The sequence below is a fragment of the Xylocopa sonorina genome, unplaced genomic scaffold (genome assembly GCF_050948175.1).
Source record: "Xylocopa sonorina isolate GNS202 unplaced genomic scaffold, iyXylSono1_principal scaffold0014, whole genome shotgun sequence".
Lineage (NCBI taxonomy): Eukaryota > Metazoa > Arthropoda > Insecta > Hymenoptera > Apidae > Xylocopa > Xylocopa sonorina.
Genome location: NW_027490090.1, coordinates 3,816,819 through 3,839,072, shown reverse-complemented (window position 1 = coordinate 3,839,072; position 22,254 = coordinate 3,816,819). Strand labels below are relative to the sequence as shown.

Here is a 22,254-nt window from a genome sequence, read left to right as displayed (position 1 = left end):
ATAGCAGAAATTAATTTATATAAAATTGTCCTCTATCTTTAGAATCTTAATGTATAAATTGCACATTCTCTAAGCATCAGAGAACCGTGATAATTATCTTTAGCTAATAAAGTATCCACCAATAGCAGAAATTAATGTATACAAAAATTGTCCTCTATTTCTAGAATCTTACTACATAAAACGTAAGATTGGATATCCTCTGAATATCAGAGAACTCTGACGATTGATCTAGATACTAAAAAATTCAACAATATCAGAAACTAATTTACACGTCTATTTCACTTTTATAAATGTGACTTTTCATACGATTCAGGGTATAAGTAAATAGATGCAGATTCTGTAGCAATTTTGTCATTCGTGCGTAATGTCGTTCAGTGTATGGTATCACAGATTCCAGGGTGGAGCTCAGTTTCGTCTGGAACTCCAAGTATTCCATTTCCATCAGCAATGCGTGTATCACCACCTATTGGAAATGAATGTTGCGAAGGAAAAATTGAGCTTCAATTTGGTCTTGTCGAGTCGTAAAGGTGGAATACTTGATATTTTTACCTGGGCGGCTTGGCAGTTTTTACCATTGGCGTTCCATAAAGTGGCAGACTTCAATAATTCTTCCTTGTAAACGGGTTTTAATTCATGAATTGTTTGTTGAATGTCGCAGCTCTCCTCCTTTAAAATACCTGATACGCAGAACAGAAATAACTTTAATGTAACTAATTATTGATTTGCGTAGGACGGTTTACATGATGATTTTTATAATTTTAAGAGGCTTTGGGTTTCCAATATATTGCTATTTTGTTAAATAGTTATAAATTATTGAAGACTGCTATAAATTGCATTAAAGCATTGGACTCTTTTCTTCCAATATCCTGCGTTATTAAATAAATAAAAGCATTTTGTGGAGAGCAATGCAAATCTTGGCTGCGCAAAGTAATTTTTCTTTTCTTCTTTCTTTGTTTTAGCAGTCAAGACTTCTATAAACTAAATTAAAGCATCAGATTTCGCGACTACATCGCATAGTTTTAACTAAATACTTACTCTCAATAATTTTTAGGACCTGAAGAGGTCGTTGCAGCTTCAAAGCTAAATGCAACGCAGAATTCAATTTGTTCGCCTTAATCAAATTCGCCAGTTGCTGCTCCTCCAATGCGAGTCGCTCTAACTCCTTCGCTGCTTTCGTTTTCCTCTCCTCGGTCACATCTTTCCAAATAATTAGCAGCGAATCGCTTCCACCGCTGATAATATTCTTCTCAGTTTTATTAACTGTAATAGAAAACGTGCTGTAAATACTGATTTAATAAATATTTTGTGCGATGATTACCTGCGAGTGCCCATACACGACTTTCATGCTGCTCCAGAGTGCACACGCACTCTGAAGTTTTAATATTCCACAGCTTCAGAAGTCCATCGCCACTCGCTGAGATGATCTGTGTCCCTCGTGACAAGAATTCTGCTTTCAGTACTGATGATTCGTGGCCCTCGAATGTCTACGATGCAAATAAAATTAGCAACGATCATCAAGATTAATAAGGAATAGCTGCGATGCAGTTAACAACAGCATAAATAACAATATAACAAATATTATAATATACTATAATAAATATTCTATTTAATAACAGTGTAATAAATGCTATAATATATTATAATAAGTATTATATAATAAGAGTATAATAATACGTAAATTACTTTCAAACAGTGAAGCTCAGTCAGCGACCAAAGCTTCATCGTGCAGTCTGCAGACGTAGTCATAAGCACTTGATCTATGGGTGAGAATCTGACGCACCATACCCCTCTGCGATGTCCATGAAATACACCAAGCAGCTGCAAGTCGTCAGCGGACCACAGCTAGAACAATTCGCAGAGGATCATTTAAGGAAAATAGCCTTCGGTTCTAATCTGTGAAGAGTAATGCAATATATTGCTTGTAAGAGGGAAAGTGAGGACCTAAGGGCCTCTAACAAAAGATTAAATGCAATATATTACTCGTAAGAGAGGAATTGAGGATCTAAGAGCCTCTAACGAAAGATTATCGTCATTATTATATAATTAATACACAGGGTGCGGCAGTAACTGTTAGCATCTCGGATATCTTCGAAACTATAAGTTTCACAGAAATATTTGCTGATATAAAAATGTACAGTAGGAAGGGGACCATCCGTTGGCGAGAATAGTTTTTTTGTAAGTGGAGGTATATCAGACATTTGAAGGTCATCTTCATTTTTTCACAAGGAACTGGTGTGTTTTTGATTTTGTATTATGATAGAGCATCTTGAAACGAGTTTAAAGAAAATTTAAGCCTTGTAATTCCTTTCACAGTAAGCGTAAGCCTTGCAATTCCCATCAAAGCAAGTTTAAGCCTTGTAATTCCCTTTACAGCAAACTTAAGCCTTGTAATTTCCTTCAAAACAAACTTAAGTCTTTCAAAGCAAATTTAAGTCTTATAATTCTCTGCAGAGCAGGCTTAAGCCTTTCAAAGCAAATCTAAGCCTTGTAATTCTCTGCAAAGCAAGTTTGGGCTTTGCAATTCTCTTCAAAGCAAGTTTAAACCTTTCGAAGCAAGCATAAGCCTTGTAATTCTCTGCAAAGCAAGTTTGGGCTTTGCAATTCTCTTTAAAGCAAGTTTAAGCCTTTCGAAGCAAGCATAAGCCTTGCAATTCTCTGCAAAGCAAGCATAAACATTGCAATACTCTGCAAAGCAAGCATAAACCTTGCAATTCTCTTCAAAATAAACTTGCGCCTTGTAATTCCCTTTAAAGCAAGCTTAAGCCTTTTGAAGCAAATTTAAACCTTGCAATTCCTTTAAAAGCAAGTTTAAGCCTTTCAAATTAAATTTGAGCTTTGTAATTCCCTTCAGAGCAAGCTTAAGCCTTGTAGTTCGCTTTAAAATAAACTTAAGCCTTTCAAAGCAAATTTAAGCCCTGCAATTCCCTTCAAAGCAAATTTAAAGCCTCTGAAGCGAGTTTAAACCTTACAATTCTCTTCAAAATAAACTTGCGCCTTGTAATTCCCTTTAAAGCAAGCTTAAGCCTTTTGAAGCAAATTTAAACCTTGCAATTCCTTTAAAAGCAAGTTTAAGTCTTTCAAATTAAATTTGAGCTTTGTAATTCCCTTCAGAGCAAGCTTAAGCCTTGTAGTTCGCTTTAAAATAAACTTAAGCCTTTCAAAGCAAATTTAAGCCCTGCAATTCCCTTAAAAGCAAATTTAAAGCTTCTGAAGCGAGTTTAAACCTTACAATTCTCTTCAAAGTAAACTTAAGCCTTGTAATTCCCTTTAAGGCAAGCTTAAGCCTTTTGAAGCAAGTTTAAGCCTTGCATTTACCTTCAAAGCAAACTTAAGCCTTTCAAAGCAAGCATAAGCATTGCAATTCTCTACAAAACAAGTTTAAGCTTTGCAATTCCCTTCATAACAATCGCAAGCTTTTTTTCGAAAATATCTGAGGTGCTAATAGCTACTGCTGCACCCTGTATTGCTCGTAAGAGAGAAACGAAGGACCCAAGAGCCTCCAACAATAGAATATCATCATTATCATATAATAAGCTGAAGTATACAGTTAAAAAATTGTATTATACCTTAGCGGTTTTGTCTTGCGATCCAGTGGCAATCAATTTATCATTCGGAGATATTGTTACGCTATTAATATCCTTCTGATGAGCCACCGTTGTGTGATTTGGGTTCAATGAGCATCCATCTGTAATCATTAAATGCAATACCAACTATTAGATTAAATTACTAAGATTAGTATCGCCTTATAATTACATTGAAATTCATGATTATTGAATGCGTTCACCTTTCAATTCGATACTGTTTGGCAGATTCCATAACATGAGGCACGAGTCTTGGCTAACAGAAGCGAAGAATTTAGAGGACCTCGAGACTGCGACTGAGCCAATTGGAGCTGTGTGCCTCGAGGCGTATGCGATGCAAGACATTTTGTACGTTTCCTTATCCATAAGCCATACGCAAACACTGTTGTCCTACAAATAATGAAATACCATTAAACACTTATATATTTTAAGAAATATAGGCTGATGGAGGCGTATGAGCAATCGAAGATGGTCGTACACATTTTTCATTGCATCGTCCACCTTCTGAAGCCTCGCTTAAATATTCTATTGGGCCATAATATCAAAGAAGCCCTCGAAGTTGCCTACAAAGTCATTTTTATTTGAACTCTCTGAGCTATAGTATTGAGAAGGCCTCGAAACTACTTAAGAAGGCATTTTTAAATGAATTCTCTTGCGTAAGGCCAATATAGCAAAGCAATTTTAAGTTATCTTTGGATAGAAAGCGTTAAAAATGGATGGCTGAGTCAGATATAAGCTACGATTTGCATTAAATGATTAAGATAATTATTACACAGTGCATGGTTTTTTTATTTGGAAACTGCGATACATTATTGCTTGAATTATTTTAATTTGTGATAACTATGAAATTTTGGTAAAATGCAATTCACTTTAAGGCAAGCTTAAGTCCTTTGAAGTAAATTTAAGCCTTGCAACTCCCTTCAAGGCAAGTTTAAGCCATTCAAAGCAAGCATAAGCCTTGCAATTCCTTTCAGAGCAAGTTTAAGCTTTGTAATTCTCTACAAAGGAAGCTTAAGCTTTGTAATTCTCTGCAAAGCAATCTTAAGCTTTGTAATTCCTTGCTAAGCAAGCTTAAGCTTTGCAATTCTCTTCAGAGCAAATTTTAACTTTGCAATTCTCTTCAGAGCAAGCTTTAGCTTTGCAATTTTTTTCAGAGCAAGCTTTAGCTTTGCAATTTTTTTCAGAGCAAGTTTAAGCTTTGTAATTCCCTTCAGAGCAAGCTTAAGGTTTGTAATTCTCTGCAAAGCAATCTTAAGCTTTGTAATTCCTTTCTAAGCAAGCTTAAGCTTTGCAATTCTCTTCAGAGCAAGTTTTAACTTTGCAATTCTCTTCAGAGCAAGCTTTAGCTTTGCAATTTTTTTCAGAGCAAGCTTTAGCCTTGCAATTTTTTTCAGAGCAAGCTTTAGCTTTGCAATTCCTTTCAGAGCAAGTTTAAGCTTTGTAATTCCCTTCAGAGCAAACTTAAGCTTTGTAATTCTCTGCAAAGCAATCTTAAGCTTTGTAATTCCTTGCTAAGCAAGTTTAAGCTTTGCAATTCTCTTCAGAGCAAATTTTAACTTTGCAATTTTTTTCAGAGCAAGCTTTAGCCTTGCAAATTTTTTCAGAGCAAGCTTTAGCCTTGCAATTTTTTTCAGAGCAAGCTTTAGCTTTGCAATTCCTTTCAGAGCAAGTTTAAGCTTTGTAATTCCCTTCAGAGCAAACTTAAGCTTTGTAATTCTCTGCAAAGCAATCTTAAGCTTTGTAATTCCTTGCTAAGCAAGTTTAAGCTTTGCAATTCTCTTCAGAGCAAATTTTAACTTTGCAATTCACTTCAGAGCAAATTTTAACTTTGCAATTCTCTTCAGAGCAAACTTTAGCTTTGCAATTTTTTTCAGAGCAAGCTTTAGCCTTGCAATTTTTTTCAGAGCAAGCTTTAGCTTTGCAATTCCTTTCAGAGCAAGTTTAAGCTTTGTAATTCCCTTCAGAGCAAACTTAAGCTTTGTAATTCTCTGCAAAGCAATCTTAAGCTTTGTAATTCCTTGCTAAGCAAGTTTAAGCTTTGCAATTCTCTTCAGAGCAAATTTTAACTTTGCAATTCTCTTCAGAGCAAACTTTAGCTTTGCAATTTTTTTCAGAGCAAGCTTTAGCCTTGCAATTTTTTTCAGAGCAAGCTTTAGCTTTGCAATTTTTTTCAGAGCAAACTTAAGTCTTTTGAAACAAATTTAAGTCTTACAATTCCCTTTAAAACAATCTTAAGCCTTACAAAGCAAGTTTATACCCTACAATTCCCTACAAAGCAAACTTAAGCCTTTCGAAGCAAATTTAAATCTTGTAAACAGAATTTAAAGCTTGTAAATACAAGCAGAAATTAATTTCGCTCGTATTCTTAAACATAATCCCTGGAGCTCCCGCAGAGCAGTCATAAAAATATTTTCAAACAGTCATTAATATGTACAACGCTGTTGTCTCGTACGCCTTTGTACACAATCAACTAATTAGCCGTTGCCATTGTCAGAGCAATTTCCTAATTCTTGCTGAACAGCGAAACAGTCGTTACAGCAAACAGCAGCGCATGTCATTTAAGAAGAAAAAAATAGATTCAATGTTCTTTCTAATGACCATTGTTTGCGGTACAATGCAGTAAGCGAAAATAGGAATGGTACTCGAGTACGAACCATTAACAGAGATGACAAATTATGCGTTTACCAATTATTTAGAACATCCATTCAGATATATTGTACTTTTATACAATTACGTAAGATTAGAATCATTCAATGTTCTAAAACATTAATTATAATGAATAAGATTATTATTAAATAAATATTATTATGAAATAGTACCATGAAATAAATATTATTATGAAATAAAAATTATTAATAAATTATTATTAATGAATAAGATTATATTGAAACTTATAATGAATAAGATTAGTATGTTCTCTGTTATATAATGAAATATTTTACTCATTAAAAGCTGTACATTAAAAGGTGATTTTCAACAGTAAGAGATACATAAATTGGGCGTACGATTGCTGTTAAATGAGAAATAGCTTTACGAGTAGAATAGTAATATTATGATTATAAAAATTATAATGATAATATTATGATTATAAATTCATTAATTATTTATATTACTTATATCAATTATTTGCAATCAATTATATCATTAATATTATGATTATACATTCATTAATTATTTATATTATCTATATCAATTATTTATAATCAATTAATCATTAATATTATGATTACAAAAATTGTATAAAAACTTCATAAAAATTTATGATTACAAAAATTGTATAAAAACTTCATAAAACTTTATGATTACAAAAATTGTATAATTATAATATTATTAGTCTGCATAATTAATGTAGAATAATACAAAGTGGATACCTTTCCTGAAGATATAAGTAGGTAGGTATTAGACGGTGTTGTGGCAAGAGATAAAACGATGTCTGTATGTCTGCATAATAGTTCGCAGCTCATCGTGGCGACATTGTACAATTTTATATCAGAACTGTTGGTGGCGATTGCTATGTGGCTGTCATCCAGTCCAAGGAACGCAATGTCCAAAATCTCATCGCTGTATCCTACAAACTGTAATAAATAAAATATTATTGGCTTCCGTCTTGGCAGAAGAAGAAATTAATAATGTAGAGATATATTAATAATAATATATAACAATAAATAATAATAAACAATTTCATTAATAATAATAATTTTATTAATAATAAATGAACTTAAAAAATAATTTTATATTATTATTTCAGTATAATTTTATATTGTTATAAATTATATATAACAAAGTTCAATATATAATATTAATATGTAATATTAAATTTTATTATATAATATTATTATTTTTATTTGTAATTTATATGCAATATTTTATTCATATAATTTAGTATATAATACTAAATTTTATATTACTATTATATTATTATCATTTTTCATTACTATTTATATACTATTATTTTATATTATTATTATTTAAATAATATAAAATTATGTTTAAGATTATTTTTCAAATATAAAACAATAATAATAATATGAAATTATTAATAAAATATTGATAATTTACGGATTGTAAGATTAAAAGAATATATTTTACCTGCTTCACAGTTCTAAACGTATCCAAAGTATAAATAATTATATTATGATCGACAGTAACTACAGCGAAGTTGCTGGTACCCTTGTCGTAAAGCAGATGTGTGATCGAAGGCTTCTGCACTTCCTTCGCACTACCTTGGCGCTCTTTCTCAGCTGACGTCACTGAATTTTTTTGTACGTAAACGTTTCTACCAGTCCTCATCTCCCAAATCTTTACGATTCCTATAAAAAAAAATCTTTTTTAGCTATTTATTAATTTATTATTTTAGTTATTTACCAATTAGCTTTTATCATTAGCATTTTATTAGTTAATTATTATTATCAGTATTATTTTATTAGTATTTTATTAGTTAATTCTTATTATTAATATTTTATTACCTAATTTTTATTATCAATATTTTAGTAGTTAATGAGTTGGCAATTTTATTAGTTAAAAAATTGTCCAAGAACTTAAGAATTTTATCGCCTAACAAAATATCGATAAATACGCCACCTTCTTTTCCCGCAGTGGCAACATGGATAGCATTTTCATCTTCTGTGAGAAATGGCACGGATAAAGAGTTGTTATTAGGTACAATAAACGCATCCTCAATTTCTTCGTAAACTGGCACGATACGTAAAGATGTTCCGGAGTAGACGTCCCACAAAATAAGTACTTTATCCCTTCCAGAGCTAAAAATAATGTACATTCTTCGAATCAAGGAATATTCTTCATTTTGTAATACAATATTCTGCTGCGTTAGATTACCTAATTAAATAATCTGTGTCTTCGATGAAGGACAGAGACGTAACTTTGCTATAATGCCCAGAGAGAGTAACTTCCTCCTTGCCGTTGGCAATATTCCATCCGTGGATTTTGATGTCATCGCCAGCAGCGAAGATCAGCTCCTTTTCTGCGTTCGGATGGAAAACTAGAACACTAGATTTTACGAGTCGATATTATACTAAATGATCTGTTTATTTTTGTCACGACTACAGTATTTTTATTGTAATCGAATATGTTTTACAGAGAATTTTAATTATAAGCGATCAGCTGTTTTAAATTACGCCAATCAATTTTAAGTTCATCGATCAGCTGTTTTAAGTACTGCGAATTAATTTCAAGTTCTTTGATAAGCTGTTTTAAATTGTTCTAATTAATTTTAAATTATTCTGATTAATTTTAAGTTCCTCGATCAGCTGTTTTAAATTATGTTAAATGTTTCTGATATTTTAAAGAGCACGAAGAGCAGCAATTTATTTAAGACACATGCCTTGTAACTCCTTGAACCCCTTTCAGATTCTGAGTGCACGCGTGGTGCTGTAAATTCCACAATCTTGTAGTACCGTCGCTACTTCCTGATGCCATTAAATTCCTTTCGGTCGAGTAAGCGATGCGAACCACAGGAGCCTTGTGAATGGATTTCCATAGCTTAAGCAATTTATTTTCTGTAATAATAATAATATACATTATAAAAATGTTTTATTTTTAATAACAAAAATAACTAAAAAAATATTAATATATGGTAAATTTTGAACAAACAACAGCGCAATTAGAATAGTAAAATTGTGACGATGCATGAAATTGTTTACGATAAAGATCAGATCAACGGTGTTATTACCTCTCCAATTCCACAGTTTAAAGAGACCGCTTTTATGATGCGTGATGATATTTAAGTCATCATCGCTTAAAGCGAATGTATTGATCGTATCCTCCTCTTCGTTGTTACTGGCTTCTCCTAACGATGATATCACTATGCCTTTGCTCACAGATAGCACAGAAATCGCACCGTGCTTTTGGCAGAATATGTGCTGACCGTCTGTGCTCCACTGCGATGAAACGAATGCATTATTAATTTTAATTTAAGACAAATACATTATTAATTTAAAGCGAATACATTATTAATTTTAATTTAAGATAAATACATTATTAATTTTAATTTAAGACGAATACATTATTAATTTAAAATGAATACATTATTAATTGATAACGTTACGAAGTAAATTGTATGTAAGGATATTTTTTTTTTTAATTAACGTACTTGAACTTTTCCTCCGGTGTAGAAAGCGCCATGTTTAAATTCAACTTCGAACCTGAAATTAAGTACATAATTATTGGAATGTTTATATAAAGATATTTCAAGGGTGCATTCTGAAATTTGAAGAAAGTAAAAAATTGCTTTTGCGATTTTGTTTCTGAGAGAAGCGACTTAGAGTCTTTCGAATGTGCGTGCAGGGTAACATTAAGAACTCATGAAATGATCTGCGTAGATGTTCGCTTGCGATAAGGAATAGAATTGGAATAAAAAATTCTTAAAGGATAATAATTTTCTTCAGTTGTGATTAAAGCATTGAGAGATGAAATTGATTTAAACGAAGCTAGATTTCTTTCTCTTCTAATCTTCCAATCGCTCAGATCTCTACAGCAGCTACTCAATTATGCCTGTGAACAATAAAATAGTTGTAGCGGTAGCAGTAGAATCATTAATTTTAGCTACGAGCCACCACCGATCCAAATAATAAGAATTTTGTAAATTAATGAACGCAATTGCATTCGATACTTAAAAAATAACATTTTAAATATTTTTATTATCGTAGAAGGAGTTGCGAATGAATTCTGCAATCTTCTTTTGATGATGTTGCTTCTTAACAGTTTACAAGTAGTTTCTATACTACGAGTTATCTCGCAGTTTGTTTACTTGCCATATTCACGCAGCTACAATTACATTCATAGTATATCGAAGCAAATATAAACGTAGAGCTTCTGTACAGAGAACGAAAGTTCGATGCTGGTTTACGAGAACAGAAAATTTATTACAAGCGAGCTGAAAATATAATCGTGTGAAATTTATTCGAAATCAATAATTCCTTAAAAGAAGTACATTCTCTATACTTTTTCATGATCACTGCGTACTATAATCAGAGTTTTCGTGGCAGTCAACGTGTTAATTTGCGCTATGAAATTGCATTTACATATCTTTCGCAGACTAACTGTAAATAACAAAGAGATGAACGAAGATGCCCTCAAACTAACTAAATTCTTCATTCAATATCTTTTTACTAAATTACAAGCAAGCATAGCATGAAAATATTACTATAAACACTATGTATATATTTATACATATATACAAAGTTACTCACGCTTCTTTCAACACGATGTTACTCATTTTTTACAGATTACGCAGATTCGAACATGTACTGCACGTGTTTGTACGTGCAAATGTTTACAAATCAACTTTTATGCGTGCACATCGTGCGCAGGTTATGTTTAACAAAACACGTGCGTCCATGTTGCAATATATCTATTCTGCGCATGCGCGCGTCTTCATTATCCGTGCGCTGCTTTCTATTGGCTGGCTGTCAGACGTGTGACGCTTCCTATTGGCTGGCTGTCAGAAGTGTAACGCTTCCTATTGGCTGGCTGTCAGAAGCGTGCGTTCCGCCATTGGTCAGAAAGCAAGACTCCATTCAACATGGCGGACGCTGGAAGACATACGTCTCTACATCTGTGGTGTTTAATTTTCGCTAATATTTAACAATTTAACTGGTAGAATTTATTTTTATAATATAGTGACGTTATTATTTTATTGTTTATGACACGTGTGTGCTATATTTCTATCATTTTTTCTGATTTTGCGTTATTTATTTCGAGTGATACTAGGTTATTGTCACGAAAGTGAGGTTATGTGTGAAAATTTCCATTTGTAACGCGTATGCTTGCATAAAAATAGTCTTTTAACATTTCTTGATGTATTTCTGTAATGTTCTTTTATATATTAAGAAAATAGAAAATACAAAATTAAAAAAGAATGACTGCTTTTAAATTTTTAAGGGTCGCTGTTCCAGTTCATCGTAGAGTTAAATTAAGAATGCATGTAATTTAATCTTAATAAACAACAGCTTTGAACGTAAGATTTAGTCAGAATTTGATAAATAATATCGAAATGCCACATAATAAGTCCAACGATATTTAATATTTTCTATTGGACTGTACGATGCCAGAAGATCGCCTTTCGAAGAGCTTAACGCTCTTATTCTGCCCAACGGAACACTTTCTCTCTTATACCTTCCTCTTTTTACTCTTAGCAAGCTTTCCACACTTAATACGTAACCGTACGTCATCGTTTCTCTTAACTAAAAGTCGTTACCCTTTTCTACATCTTCGTAAACCCTTTTTTCTCCTTTTAGTTGCCTCTAACGACAAACAGGATGCCGCAGGCATATTCTCGTCCTCAGCGTTCAACGATAAGCCCAATAGTAAAACGATAACATTGCGAAACACATTTAATACAAGAAGAAATGTTTACTCGTAGACTGAATCTGTACAGAAACTTAATCGACGTTATCTACTTAAAATAAAATGATTGTAAAGAACGAACTACACTTAAAAGAAATAATAATGTAGTACGTAGTTGCTAAACACACAAAAGTTTAGAATTTGTAGCTAAAAGACCATCATTAATCTATTCTTTCATAATATGGACACGGTCGACTGTTTGGTTCTACGATGTGGACCACAACTCGCTTACGGGTTCAGTTTATCAGCGACCGTGTCCAAATTTCTTGTTGACAATGCGTACGAGACATTCGATCCAAAAACAGAAGGTGTAAACCTACGTTTAGTCAGAAATAAAAAATATAAAATATATACAGGTTCTTATTAACAACATTTATTCTCGAAAATACTTTATACACTGGGTTTCGCTTTCGAATAATTTAAGGATCAATGTATATACATACTATATATTTATATACATACCCATACAGATACCATGGCAATTAAAAGACTTGTTTCTCTTTCGTTTAAAGTCTCTTGGTTAACAATTGTAAAACGATACTTTTGGAAGCGAATTGTACTACTATAAATATAAATATATAACAAAATATGTATACGTATAAATTTGTGCACACCGAAATGTAATCGTAACAACATTTACATGGAATGTATTAAACGTAGGAAGTTAATTTGTGTACCAAAAATTATAATAAGATAACAAACTACTTGGACAGTAATATAGTACACTTAATCCCTGATTATCTGACCTTTTTGTGTCTCTTTTGAATGTCTAAGCATGTACAATTGCACCAGTTAATACTGAGACACTAATGTAGCTGCGAATTCTCTTTTAAGCGAATGTAAGAGCAAAAAAATAATATTACGAAGCGCTGAGGTACAGCGTACGTGTGAATGTTAAGAATAAATTAAATGGTTCGATTAGTTACGCGTATCATTGCTTCAACGTTACAAGAAAAAATTAAGGAAGAGCAAAATTTAATATTGTAAAAATCGTGGGGCGATTTTTATGTACATAAATTATCTGATTGAATTATCGATTAATTATAAAATTTGTAAAAGAACAACAGTGAATTTTAAAGTATAATTGCAAAATTATTTGGTGTATTCTGAGTTGAATATTTATAAGAAATAATTTTTTTGAACTTATCGTTAAAAAAAAAAATGTTTTCGTAAGAAACTTTTAATTCAATATCTCAACTTCACAAAAGATAATTATTTAAATATTTTTATTAAAATTGGCAAAATTTCCTGATCTCTTTATGTATCATTAAAATTGACTCTTTCTCAATTTTTTGTTCTGTTATAAACAATGATTTGCAGCCAATATCAATGTTTATTTTACTTTTTATATTATATAGAACTATATGTACAAAAATTTCACTTATAGCGAAAAATATGGAATAAGCTCAATTTTATGTACAAAATTTATATTTTAGAGATACTTTCAAGAGAAATTAAAAAATATATTCCTTTTATGAATATCTACACGCGACTTACCTAAATATAAATTAATTTTCAATTAGAAATATAGTTAATTATCAGATTGTAGAGAAATTTGATGCATCGTCGTATAATCAGGGACCATTATGTATCTTTTTTACAGAATCGTATTATCAATATCCAACGATTACAAATTGCAACTATTGTTATACATGATCTATGAAAATAAGAATGCGAACTGCGCAAGAAAATGTTTGGAAAGTAGCTCGTTAAGTTTAACATTGAATTCAGTATACAAAAATAAACAATTGTACAAACATTTCATTCAGAATTTCTTCTAATTGTGCTGAGATATGTACTTCAGTATAAATAATTATTAAACAGCTAAGACTGTATCTGTTTAAAAAAATCTTTGATACTATAAATCCTCATAATAGAGCTCATAATTTAGTATACAAACATAAACAATCGTACAAACTTTTCATTCATAATTTCTTAAAACTGTACTAACATATTTACTGCAGTAAAAATAATTATTAAACAGCTAAGACTGTATCTGTTCAAAAAAATCTTTGATACTATAAATCCTCATAATAGAGCTCATAATTTAGTATACAAACATAAACAATCATACAAACTTTTCATTCATAATTTCTTAAAACTGTACTAACATATTTACTGCAGTAAAAATAATTATTAAACAGCTAAGACTGAATCTGTTTAAAAAAATCTTTGATACTATGAATCGTCATAATAAAGCTCATAATTTAGTATACAAACATAAACAATCGTACAAACTTTTCATTCATAATTTCTTCAAACTGTGCCGAGATATTTACAGCAGTAAAAATAATTATTAACAATTATTAAACAGCACATACAAAGACTGAATCTGCTTAAAAAAAGGTTCATAAATATAAATTCTCATAATAAGGCTCATAATTTAGTATCTGCTTCAAAAAAGTATTTAAAAATATAGATTCTCATAATAAAGCAATTTTTATGTACAAATAATCTTAATTAAAATACTAATCGTTTAAAAAAACAATAAATGCTGTTGTAAATAACAAAAATCACAGCTCTTAACTATTTTTCTGGACTTGAAATTAATTTAGAGTAAACCAAATAAGCAAAAACTATACTTTAAAGCATTTACGTCTTTGAAAAAAATTAAAAGAATTATTCCAGAATTGCGTACGACTTTACGATACATAATATTGGTCTTCAATTTTTGTTTATTATTGTATCTCCTTTGATAAATTATTTCTAAATGTATGGACAACGAAAAAAATTATTTTTTAATATATTAATATTAATATTTTATATTTCAATATATTTAAATATATTTTATTTTATTATAATATATTTAAATACTTTTATATTTTAATATTAATGTCTTATATTTCAATATAATTAAATATATTATATAAAAAATATATTTAATACATTTAATATATTAAAAAATAATTTTCTATTATTTTCTTATAATAAAATAATAAAAAATAAAATTGAAAGGTATAACAATAATTGCAATTAGGATACGTCAGGATTGTTTGATCCCGTTTGGTAATTTCTTGCGCTGAATTCCTGCTCCGTGAGATGCTCACCCATGCAAAATAGAAACAAAAGTTTACAGCACTTGAACTTGTGAAGGATAGAACCCAAAATTACACCTTAACTGCTCTAAAAAGACGAAAGTAAGTATTGTCTGCGGAGCTAATCTGATAAAAGCAGGTACATAGCCCTAGAATAAAATAATCAATGTAATTTTCCAGGTCGTACAACAACAGGAAAGATCATCACTTGAATAAGCACGTTTTAATGCAACGCTCCACAATCGCAGTGTAAAATAAATTACTACGCTTCATTTTTAACTAAAAAAAGCTTATACGACTAAATTTATATTAAGTTGATATGAATAGAAAGCTAATATTTAATTTTTGTTATCAATCGACTCGTTTCATGTGTGATCTCTTTAAATTTCAGACTTGCGTAGAGTTAATGTTATTATAAAAACTACTCGTAAGCTGTTAAGAAGCAACGCCAGCAAAAGCAGACTCCAGAATTCATTCGCAACTCCTTCTACGATAATAGAAATATTTAAAATATTTTTTTTCAAGTATCGAATGCAATTGCGTTCACTAATTTACAAAATTCTTATTATTTGGATCAGCAGTGGTTTGTAAAGCTAAAATTAATGATTCTACTGCTACGCTACAACTATTTGCTATTATTAATAATCGTACGAGGCACTAGAATTATTAAATAGACTCTGCGCAAAATACAAATTTAATTAATGACTAATAATTAAATAAACTAGCTGCGAAGCAAAATTCTCTTAAGCGATACTATTCAATTTTGTTATATTTAAGAGCGCTCCACTTAAATCTAGCCATAGAAATTAGAAAAGCTATCTTTTTCTCAGATTTGAAGAATTTTTTTCATTTGTAGTAGAATTAACATATTGTTGAGTAATTTTTTGCTGTTTGATTTTAGTTTTTGAGCTAGAAAAATATCTAATCTCTACGATTATAGTCAATTAGTGTACGTCTGTGTATGTAGGTCCAAGGCGATGCTATTTTCTGTTTTAGTATGGAATTAATGCCTGCGTACTGTTTCCATAAATATAAGTGCGAGTTCATGTATTTATAGGAACAGTAGATAAGTGGCGATATCATGCTAACGCTGCTGGCATTGACATAGATACGTACATGTGTGCAGAGTAATATCGAAATGATAATAATCTTTTATTGCACCGTCTTCGAAGCTGAAGGCGAATGGTGCTTGGATGTATAGAAAAAAATTGTTCTATTTATTTAGATTACATTGTATTAGATATTACAACTTTCTATATAATTGTTTAGAATTAGAAATTATTATTTAATTATTTAGAATAAGAAATATTATTTAGAAAAATATTATTTAAAATAAGAAATAATTATTTAATTATTTAGAAGAATATTATTTAGAATAAGAAATATTATTTAGAAGAATATTGTTTAGAATAAGAAATAATTATTTAATTATTTAGAAGAATATTATTTAGAATGAAAAATCATTATTTAATTATTTAGAGTAAGAAATATTATTTAAAAGAATATTATTTAGAATAAGAAATAATTATTTAGAAGAATATTGTTTAGAATAAGAAATAATTATTCAGAAAGTTGTAATATCTAATATAATAATTATCAATAATTATTTAGAAAGTTGTACATAAAAAGAAAATTGTACATAAATTATTTTTTAAAGAAAAGAATAGCAAAACTATCTTGTAGCTGAGATTTTTCCTATGAAAAAGTCTCTATCTCCAACGAACAATCTATGATACTAAAAGAAAGAATAATTGGGGCTTGTTATAAGTCCCGAAACCAATGCGTACTGTTATAAGTCCCAAAATCATTGAATAATTATTACAATCTATTGTACTTTGTTGCAAATAATGCAAATATGCTTTGAAAATTTATAACAAGTCAATTAAAAGTACAAACTGCCTTCTTAATATACTAATCTCAACATAAAAATATTCTTTACGTATTCTTCTTCGTATTCTCTACTCTTATTTCTTCAAATATTCTTTTCTTTCAGCAAACATAAATGTACGGACCATTTAAAAATGAAGCTACATATTTAAAAATTTTTTTTTCATCATCGTAACTGAAGAAATTAATTATACGGCTAGTTTTAAGCAAAGCACCCTCAGCGTAGCTTCGAGAGAAGATGCAAAAAGCAAAAAAAAAGAACAAAGTTCGTATCTAATCAAATTTGAAGCAAGTTCAATTATCAAAATAAACTCGAAATCGTTCAACAGAGTCGTTTGCAAAATTATCAGCTGATTATTTTATTTTTATTTTGTTTCAGGATTGCTGTTTTGGATTTTTTTTTTATTCAACTGCGAGCATTGACTTATCTCAATTGTGTTTATCCAGATCATGACCTTTCCGCTGGCAAAATATCACGAGTGAGTGATAAACTAGAAACGAAAATAATGTGCGGTAAATGAAAAGAAAAGAAAAAAAAGGAAACTTACTTTAAAAAATGCTAGCGGCCCAAGTCTAGCAGTGTACAAAAATAGATCCACTAAGTTCTACAAAAATTACACGTACAAATGTTTTTAAATACATTCATCGTTGCAGTATTAATTTAAGTTCGCTATCTTAATTACCTTAAACTCTCCAGGCTTGGCGTTCATCGCTCTTGTCTTCAGGACATCCAATGGTTGCGTAAGGGTCGTAGCAACAGCACCCTTGAATGAAAATAAATGCATAGAAATAAGAGATTAATTGAAGAATGCGAACTGCGCAAGAAAATGTTTGGAAAGTAGCTCATTAAGTTTAACGTTGAATCCAGTATAGAAAAATAAACAATCGTACAAACATTTCATTCATAAATTTCTTCAAACTGTGCCAAGACATTTACTGCAATAAAAATAATTATTAAACAGCTAAGACTAAATCTGTTTAAAAAAATCTTTGATACTATGAATCGTCATAATAGAGCTCATAATTTAGTATACAAACATAAACAATCATACAAACTTTTCATTCATAATTTCTTGAAACTGTGCTAACATATTTACTGCAGTAAAAATAATTATTAAACAGCTAAGACTGAATCTGTTTAAAAAAAATCTTTGATGGTGTAAATTCTCATAATAGAGCTCATAATTTAGTATACAAACATAAACAATCGTACAAACTTTTCATTCATAATTTCTTCAAACTGTGCTGAGATATTTACTGCAGTAAAAATAATTATTAAACAGCTTAGAATGAATCGGTTTAAAAAAAATGTTTGTCTAAATAATTATGTAATTAACAAAGATAAAAAAAAAAGTAGAGTTGCAATAATTGTATAGTCTCATGCTTGAAAAATTCATGTAACATAAACAAAAATTATTATTCAGTTTGCACAGAGTGCGACTCTGAAGCAAATTTAGGGCTTGTAATTCCTTTCAGAGCAAACTTAAGTCTTGTAATTCCCTTAAAAGCAAACTTAAGCCTTGTAATTCCCTTCAAAGCAAACTTAAGCCTTGTAATTGCCTTCAAAGCAAACTTAAGCTTTTTGAAGCAACTTTAAGCTTTGCAACTTTCTTCAGAGTAAGCTTAAGCCTTGTAATTCCCTTAAAAGCAAACTTAAGCCTTGCAATTCCCTTAAAAGCAAACTGAAGCCTTGTAATTCCCTTTAAAGCAAACTTAAGCCTTGCAATTCCCTTCAAAGCAAACTTAAGCCTTGCAATTCCCTTCAAAGCAAACTTAAGCCTTGTAATTGCCTTCAAAGCAAATTTAAGCCTTTCTAAGCAAGCTTAAGTCTTTCAAAGCAAACTTAAGCCTTGCAAAGCAAGTTTAAGCCTTGTAATTCTCTTCAAAACGAACTTAAGCCTTTCCAAGCAAGTTTAAGATAATGTAAATAATATTATCTTCGTTTCCAAAATGTAAATACTCTGTGCTTGATAATACTATCTTCATTTCCAAAATGTAAATACTCTGTAGTCGATAAAATTATCTTCGTCTCCAAAACGCAAATACCCTGTACTCGACAGTATCTCTGATAGCAGTACGTAGATCCACCATTTAGATACTCACAGCGAACACGCTTGATATTACATGAGTCACAGGATTATCCTTGAAATAGCCGCTTTGTAACAGCATAATTTTAACTTGGTCGTAGAAGCTCAATTGCCCAATGGTCATCAACGCAGCTCTCAACGTAGCCGTAGAACAGCCACTAAATAATTGGTAGAATCCTTCCTGTTGGATTACTCGTATCACTCCATCCAGAGCGTGCTTGTAACTGTAATTAAACGATGAGAAATAAAAGCAACGGAGCAGTGAAATTAAAGTTATTCTGGGCTGGCGTTGAGTTTTTCTTACTTTCGTCTGAGCTCTGGCGAAAGTTTTATATCATTTTGCATCCGTACGTTGATCACATCTCCTGGTGTGCCAAGGACACCACCAACTGCTCCAGAAACTCCAGCTAATAACAGTTTCTGGTAGAACATCAGAGGATGTCCAGATCTTTCGAATGTTTGTTTGCCCATCTGTAAATTGTAAACGTTACGTTGGAATGAGATCAAGGTCTCTTTTCGCACGATGGATGTGTAGAAAAAAAAGAGCATTCGTTTGCGATCAATTATGATTACTTAGCAGCCAATTAGTATGGTTACTGAGAATGTTTGATGAATTAAAAGGCAAGCACAGCTAGAGAGTATGAAGTCGAATACTTATAATTCTCATAACAGTCTCTGTATAAATTATTGTTTGTACTATTGTTTATTTTTGTGTACTAAATTATGAGCTCTATTATGAGGATTTATAGTATCAAATATTTTTTTAAACAGATTCAGTATAACTGTTTAATAATTATTTTTACTGCAATAAACATCTCAGCACAGTTTGAAGAAATTATGAATGAAAAGTTAGTACAATTGTTTATGTTAGTATATTAAATTATGAGCTTTATTATGAGGATTTATAGTATCAAATATTTTTTTAAACAGATTCAGTATAACTGTTTAATAATTATTTTTACTGCAATAAACATCTCAGCACAGTTTGAAGAAATTATGAATGAAAAGTTTGTACGATTGTTTATGTTTGTGTACTAAATTATGAGCTCTATTATGAGGATTTATAGTATCAAATATTTTTTTAAACAGATTCAGTATAACTGTTTAATAATTATTTTTACTGCAGTAAACATCTCAGCACAGTTTTAAGAAATTATGAATGAAAAGTTTGTACGATTGTTTATGTTTGTATACCAAATTATGAGCTCTATTATGAGGATTTATAGTATCAAATATTTTTTTAAACAAATTCAGTCTTAGCTGTTTAATAATTATTTTTACTGCAGTAAATATCTCAGCAGAATTTGAAGAAATCATGAATGAAATGTTTGTACAATTGTTTATGTTCGTGTTTTGGAATAGCGTTCAAGAACAAGCGAAACATGCAAGATAAAAACAGTCCTCGAAATAAATAAAGAAGCGTGTTAAAAATGGGATAGAAAAAATAAACAAGAAGTGCAAAGAAAGAGCCAGATGTGTACAGTAAATTATGTTAAACGAGATTGGTAAATATAAATAGGAGAAGAAGCTGAACGAGCAGTAAAATTACAAATTAGCACAATTTCTTATATTAGAATAGCATTAATGGATGAATAAATATTGTCTATAAGATAATAATAATAGTAATAATAATAATAATAATTAGATAATGTAATGTAAAATCTAATTTATTAAATTCAAATTTAATCTAAATTTTAAGTTAATTAATTCTAATTTATCTAATTCATTAAATTAGACTCTACATTACATTATCTAATTATTATTCTTATTAATATTAATTAATAATATATAATAAATAATTTACTTCGTAAGCTCCAAATCTCATAGTGGAGTACGTAAGTTGGCGAAGCAAAGAGGCACTTAATCCATTATACAAAGCTAAGATCCCTTGGGTCCGTACTATAGTGGTCGTCAGACGTATCACTGATATTTTACCCTCCTGGTTCGTTTGCAAATGGACCTACGAATTCAATTAAATTACTTAATTACGCTCCAAGTAACATTAATTCAATTTTATTTAGAAAAAAAGAGTAACGTTAAGTTGTACAAAAATTTAATGCAGTACAAAATACCTTTAATAAGTCCAAAGGATGGGTAACGCAAGCAGCACCAGCTGAAGAGAGCCCGCCGAAGTACCATCGTGACAATCTTTGATTTTTATCACCCATGGTCCGCTTTTTATATTCTTACGTCGATTGTGAGCATTTGTTGAAACACTGCGAACACAATTATTTATTATTATTAGTGGTATTATCTTAAATATTTATTATTATTTGTTATTAGTGGTATTATTTTAAATATTCATTATTATTTATTATTAATGGTATTATTTTAAATATTTAAGTATTATTAAATATCTAGTATTATTAAATATTTTCAAGATATTAAAAAGTGTAGTTTTATTAAATATTTAGTATTATTAAATATTTTCAAGATATTAAAAAGTGTAGTATTATTAAATATTTAGTATTACTAAATATTATTAAATATTTTCAAGATATTAAAAAGTAAAAGCGAGTACGAGAAGCTAAGAAAACTTAAATTTAATTAAAAGAAACCTTCCTCTAATATAATAGTAAAATTTATATATATATATATTTGTTAAATAACATAATACTAAATCTGTTTAAAAAAGCGTTTGATACCATAAATCCTCATAATAGAGCTCACAATTCAGTATAAAAAAATAAACAATCGTACAAACTTTTCATTCATAATTTCTTAAAACTGTGCCGAGATATTTACTGCAGTAAAAATAATTATTAAACAGCTAAGACTGAATCTGTTTAAAAAAAATTTTTGATACAATAAATCCTCAAAATAGAGCTCATATATATAAAGAGACATTCAGAAACTTAAAATTCATAGAAATATGTAATATCAATAATTAATTGTTTATTTATTTACACTTCACAAATTCAGGTAAATTGATGATTTATTTGCTCTTTTTTTTGAGTATCGTGAAGAGTATGATTGCAATGGTGCCATACAAAAATGTGCAAAGGTCGTGTGTAATCATGACTCATTAATTAACTCTATTAGCCGAGTTGAAAGGAGCACGAGCAAAGTTGTTTCATTTTCGCACGTGCCTTTGTAATTTTTATTTTATTTAGATTAGTGATTCGTGTGAACGCATGAGAATCCTGCTTTTTTTCTTAATCTAGATAACAGAAATGAAATAAAATTAGATAAGAGAGAGATGGACAAATTTTTTTGAAATAATAATTAAAAAATGGAATTAATTTAAAAGAAAAAAATAGAAAAGAACGAGTTGTTATATAAACGAGTGAGAATTCTGTT

General features: G+C 30.1%; 3 protein-coding genes across 3 annotated transcripts in view; all 3 read right to left on the bottom strand.

The window, feature by feature from the left end:
• The window catches only part of LOC143431821 (protein masquerade-like), a 358,901-nt gene that overhangs the window by 41,697 nt on the left and 294,950 nt on the right, over nucleotides 1-22,254 (bottom strand). The gene's annotated exons all lie outside the window — the stretch shown is intronic.
• On the bottom strand, nucleotides 16-10,873 carry LOC143431763 (transducin beta-like protein 3). Its single transcript, XM_076908706.1, has 17 exons — nucleotides 10,790-10,873; nucleotides 9,691-9,742; nucleotides 9,271-9,478; nucleotides 8,923-9,097; nucleotides 8,418-8,588; nucleotides 8,163-8,341; nucleotides 7,671-7,891; nucleotides 6,953-7,156; nucleotides 3,785-3,971; nucleotides 3,567-3,685; nucleotides 1,684-1,842; nucleotides 1,319-1,484; nucleotides 1,036-1,260; nucleotides 550-677; nucleotides 272-463; nucleotides 173-235; nucleotides 16-69 (listed from the first exon to the last, which is right to left on the bottom strand). The coding sequence occupies exons 1-17, from the start codon at nucleotides 10,813-10,815 to the stop codon at nucleotides 16-18; spliced, it is 2,529 nt and encodes an 842-aa protein (XP_076764821.1). The 5' UTR covers nucleotides 10,816-10,873.
• On the bottom strand, nucleotides 14,911-21,162 carry LOC143431842 (mitochondrial dicarboxylate carrier-like). The gene is made up of 7 exons (XM_076908804.1): nucleotides 21,027-21,162; nucleotides 20,759-20,914; nucleotides 19,259-19,425; nucleotides 18,971-19,178; nucleotides 17,551-17,631; nucleotides 17,416-17,472; nucleotides 14,911-15,129 (listed from the first exon to the last, which is right to left on the bottom strand). The coding sequence occupies exons 1-7, from the start codon at nucleotides 21,120-21,122 to the stop codon at nucleotides 15,016-15,018; spliced, it is 879 nt and encodes a 292-aa protein (XP_076764919.1). The 5' UTR covers nucleotides 21,123-21,162; the 3' UTR covers nucleotides 14,911-15,015.

Bases quoted from the DNA above. Each gene is read 5' to 3' on its own strand.
- LOC143431763 (XM_076908706.1), bottom strand. From the start codon at position 10,815: ATGAGTAACATCGTGTTGAAAGAAGC. The intron at 3,686-3,784 runs GTGAACGCATTC...TAATGATTACAG, and splicing joins AAACAGTATCGAATTGAAAG to ATGGATGCTCATTGAACCCA. The intron at 678-1,035 runs GTAAGTATTTAG...TCTGCGTATCAG, and splicing joins GGTCCTAAAAATTATTGAGA to GTATTTTAAAGGAGGAGAGC.
- LOC143431842 (XM_076908804.1), bottom strand. From the start codon at position 21,122: ATGGGTGATAAAAATCAAAGATTGTCACGATGGTACTTCGGCGGGCTC. The intron at 19,179-19,258 runs GTAAGAAAAACT...GTTTAATTACAG, and splicing joins TCGCCAGAGCTCAGACGAAA to TTACAAGCACGCTCTGGATG. The intron at 17,632-18,970 runs GTGAGTATCTAA...TTTTCATTCAAG, and splicing joins TAATATCAAGCGTGTTCGCT to GGTGCTGTTGCTACGACCCT.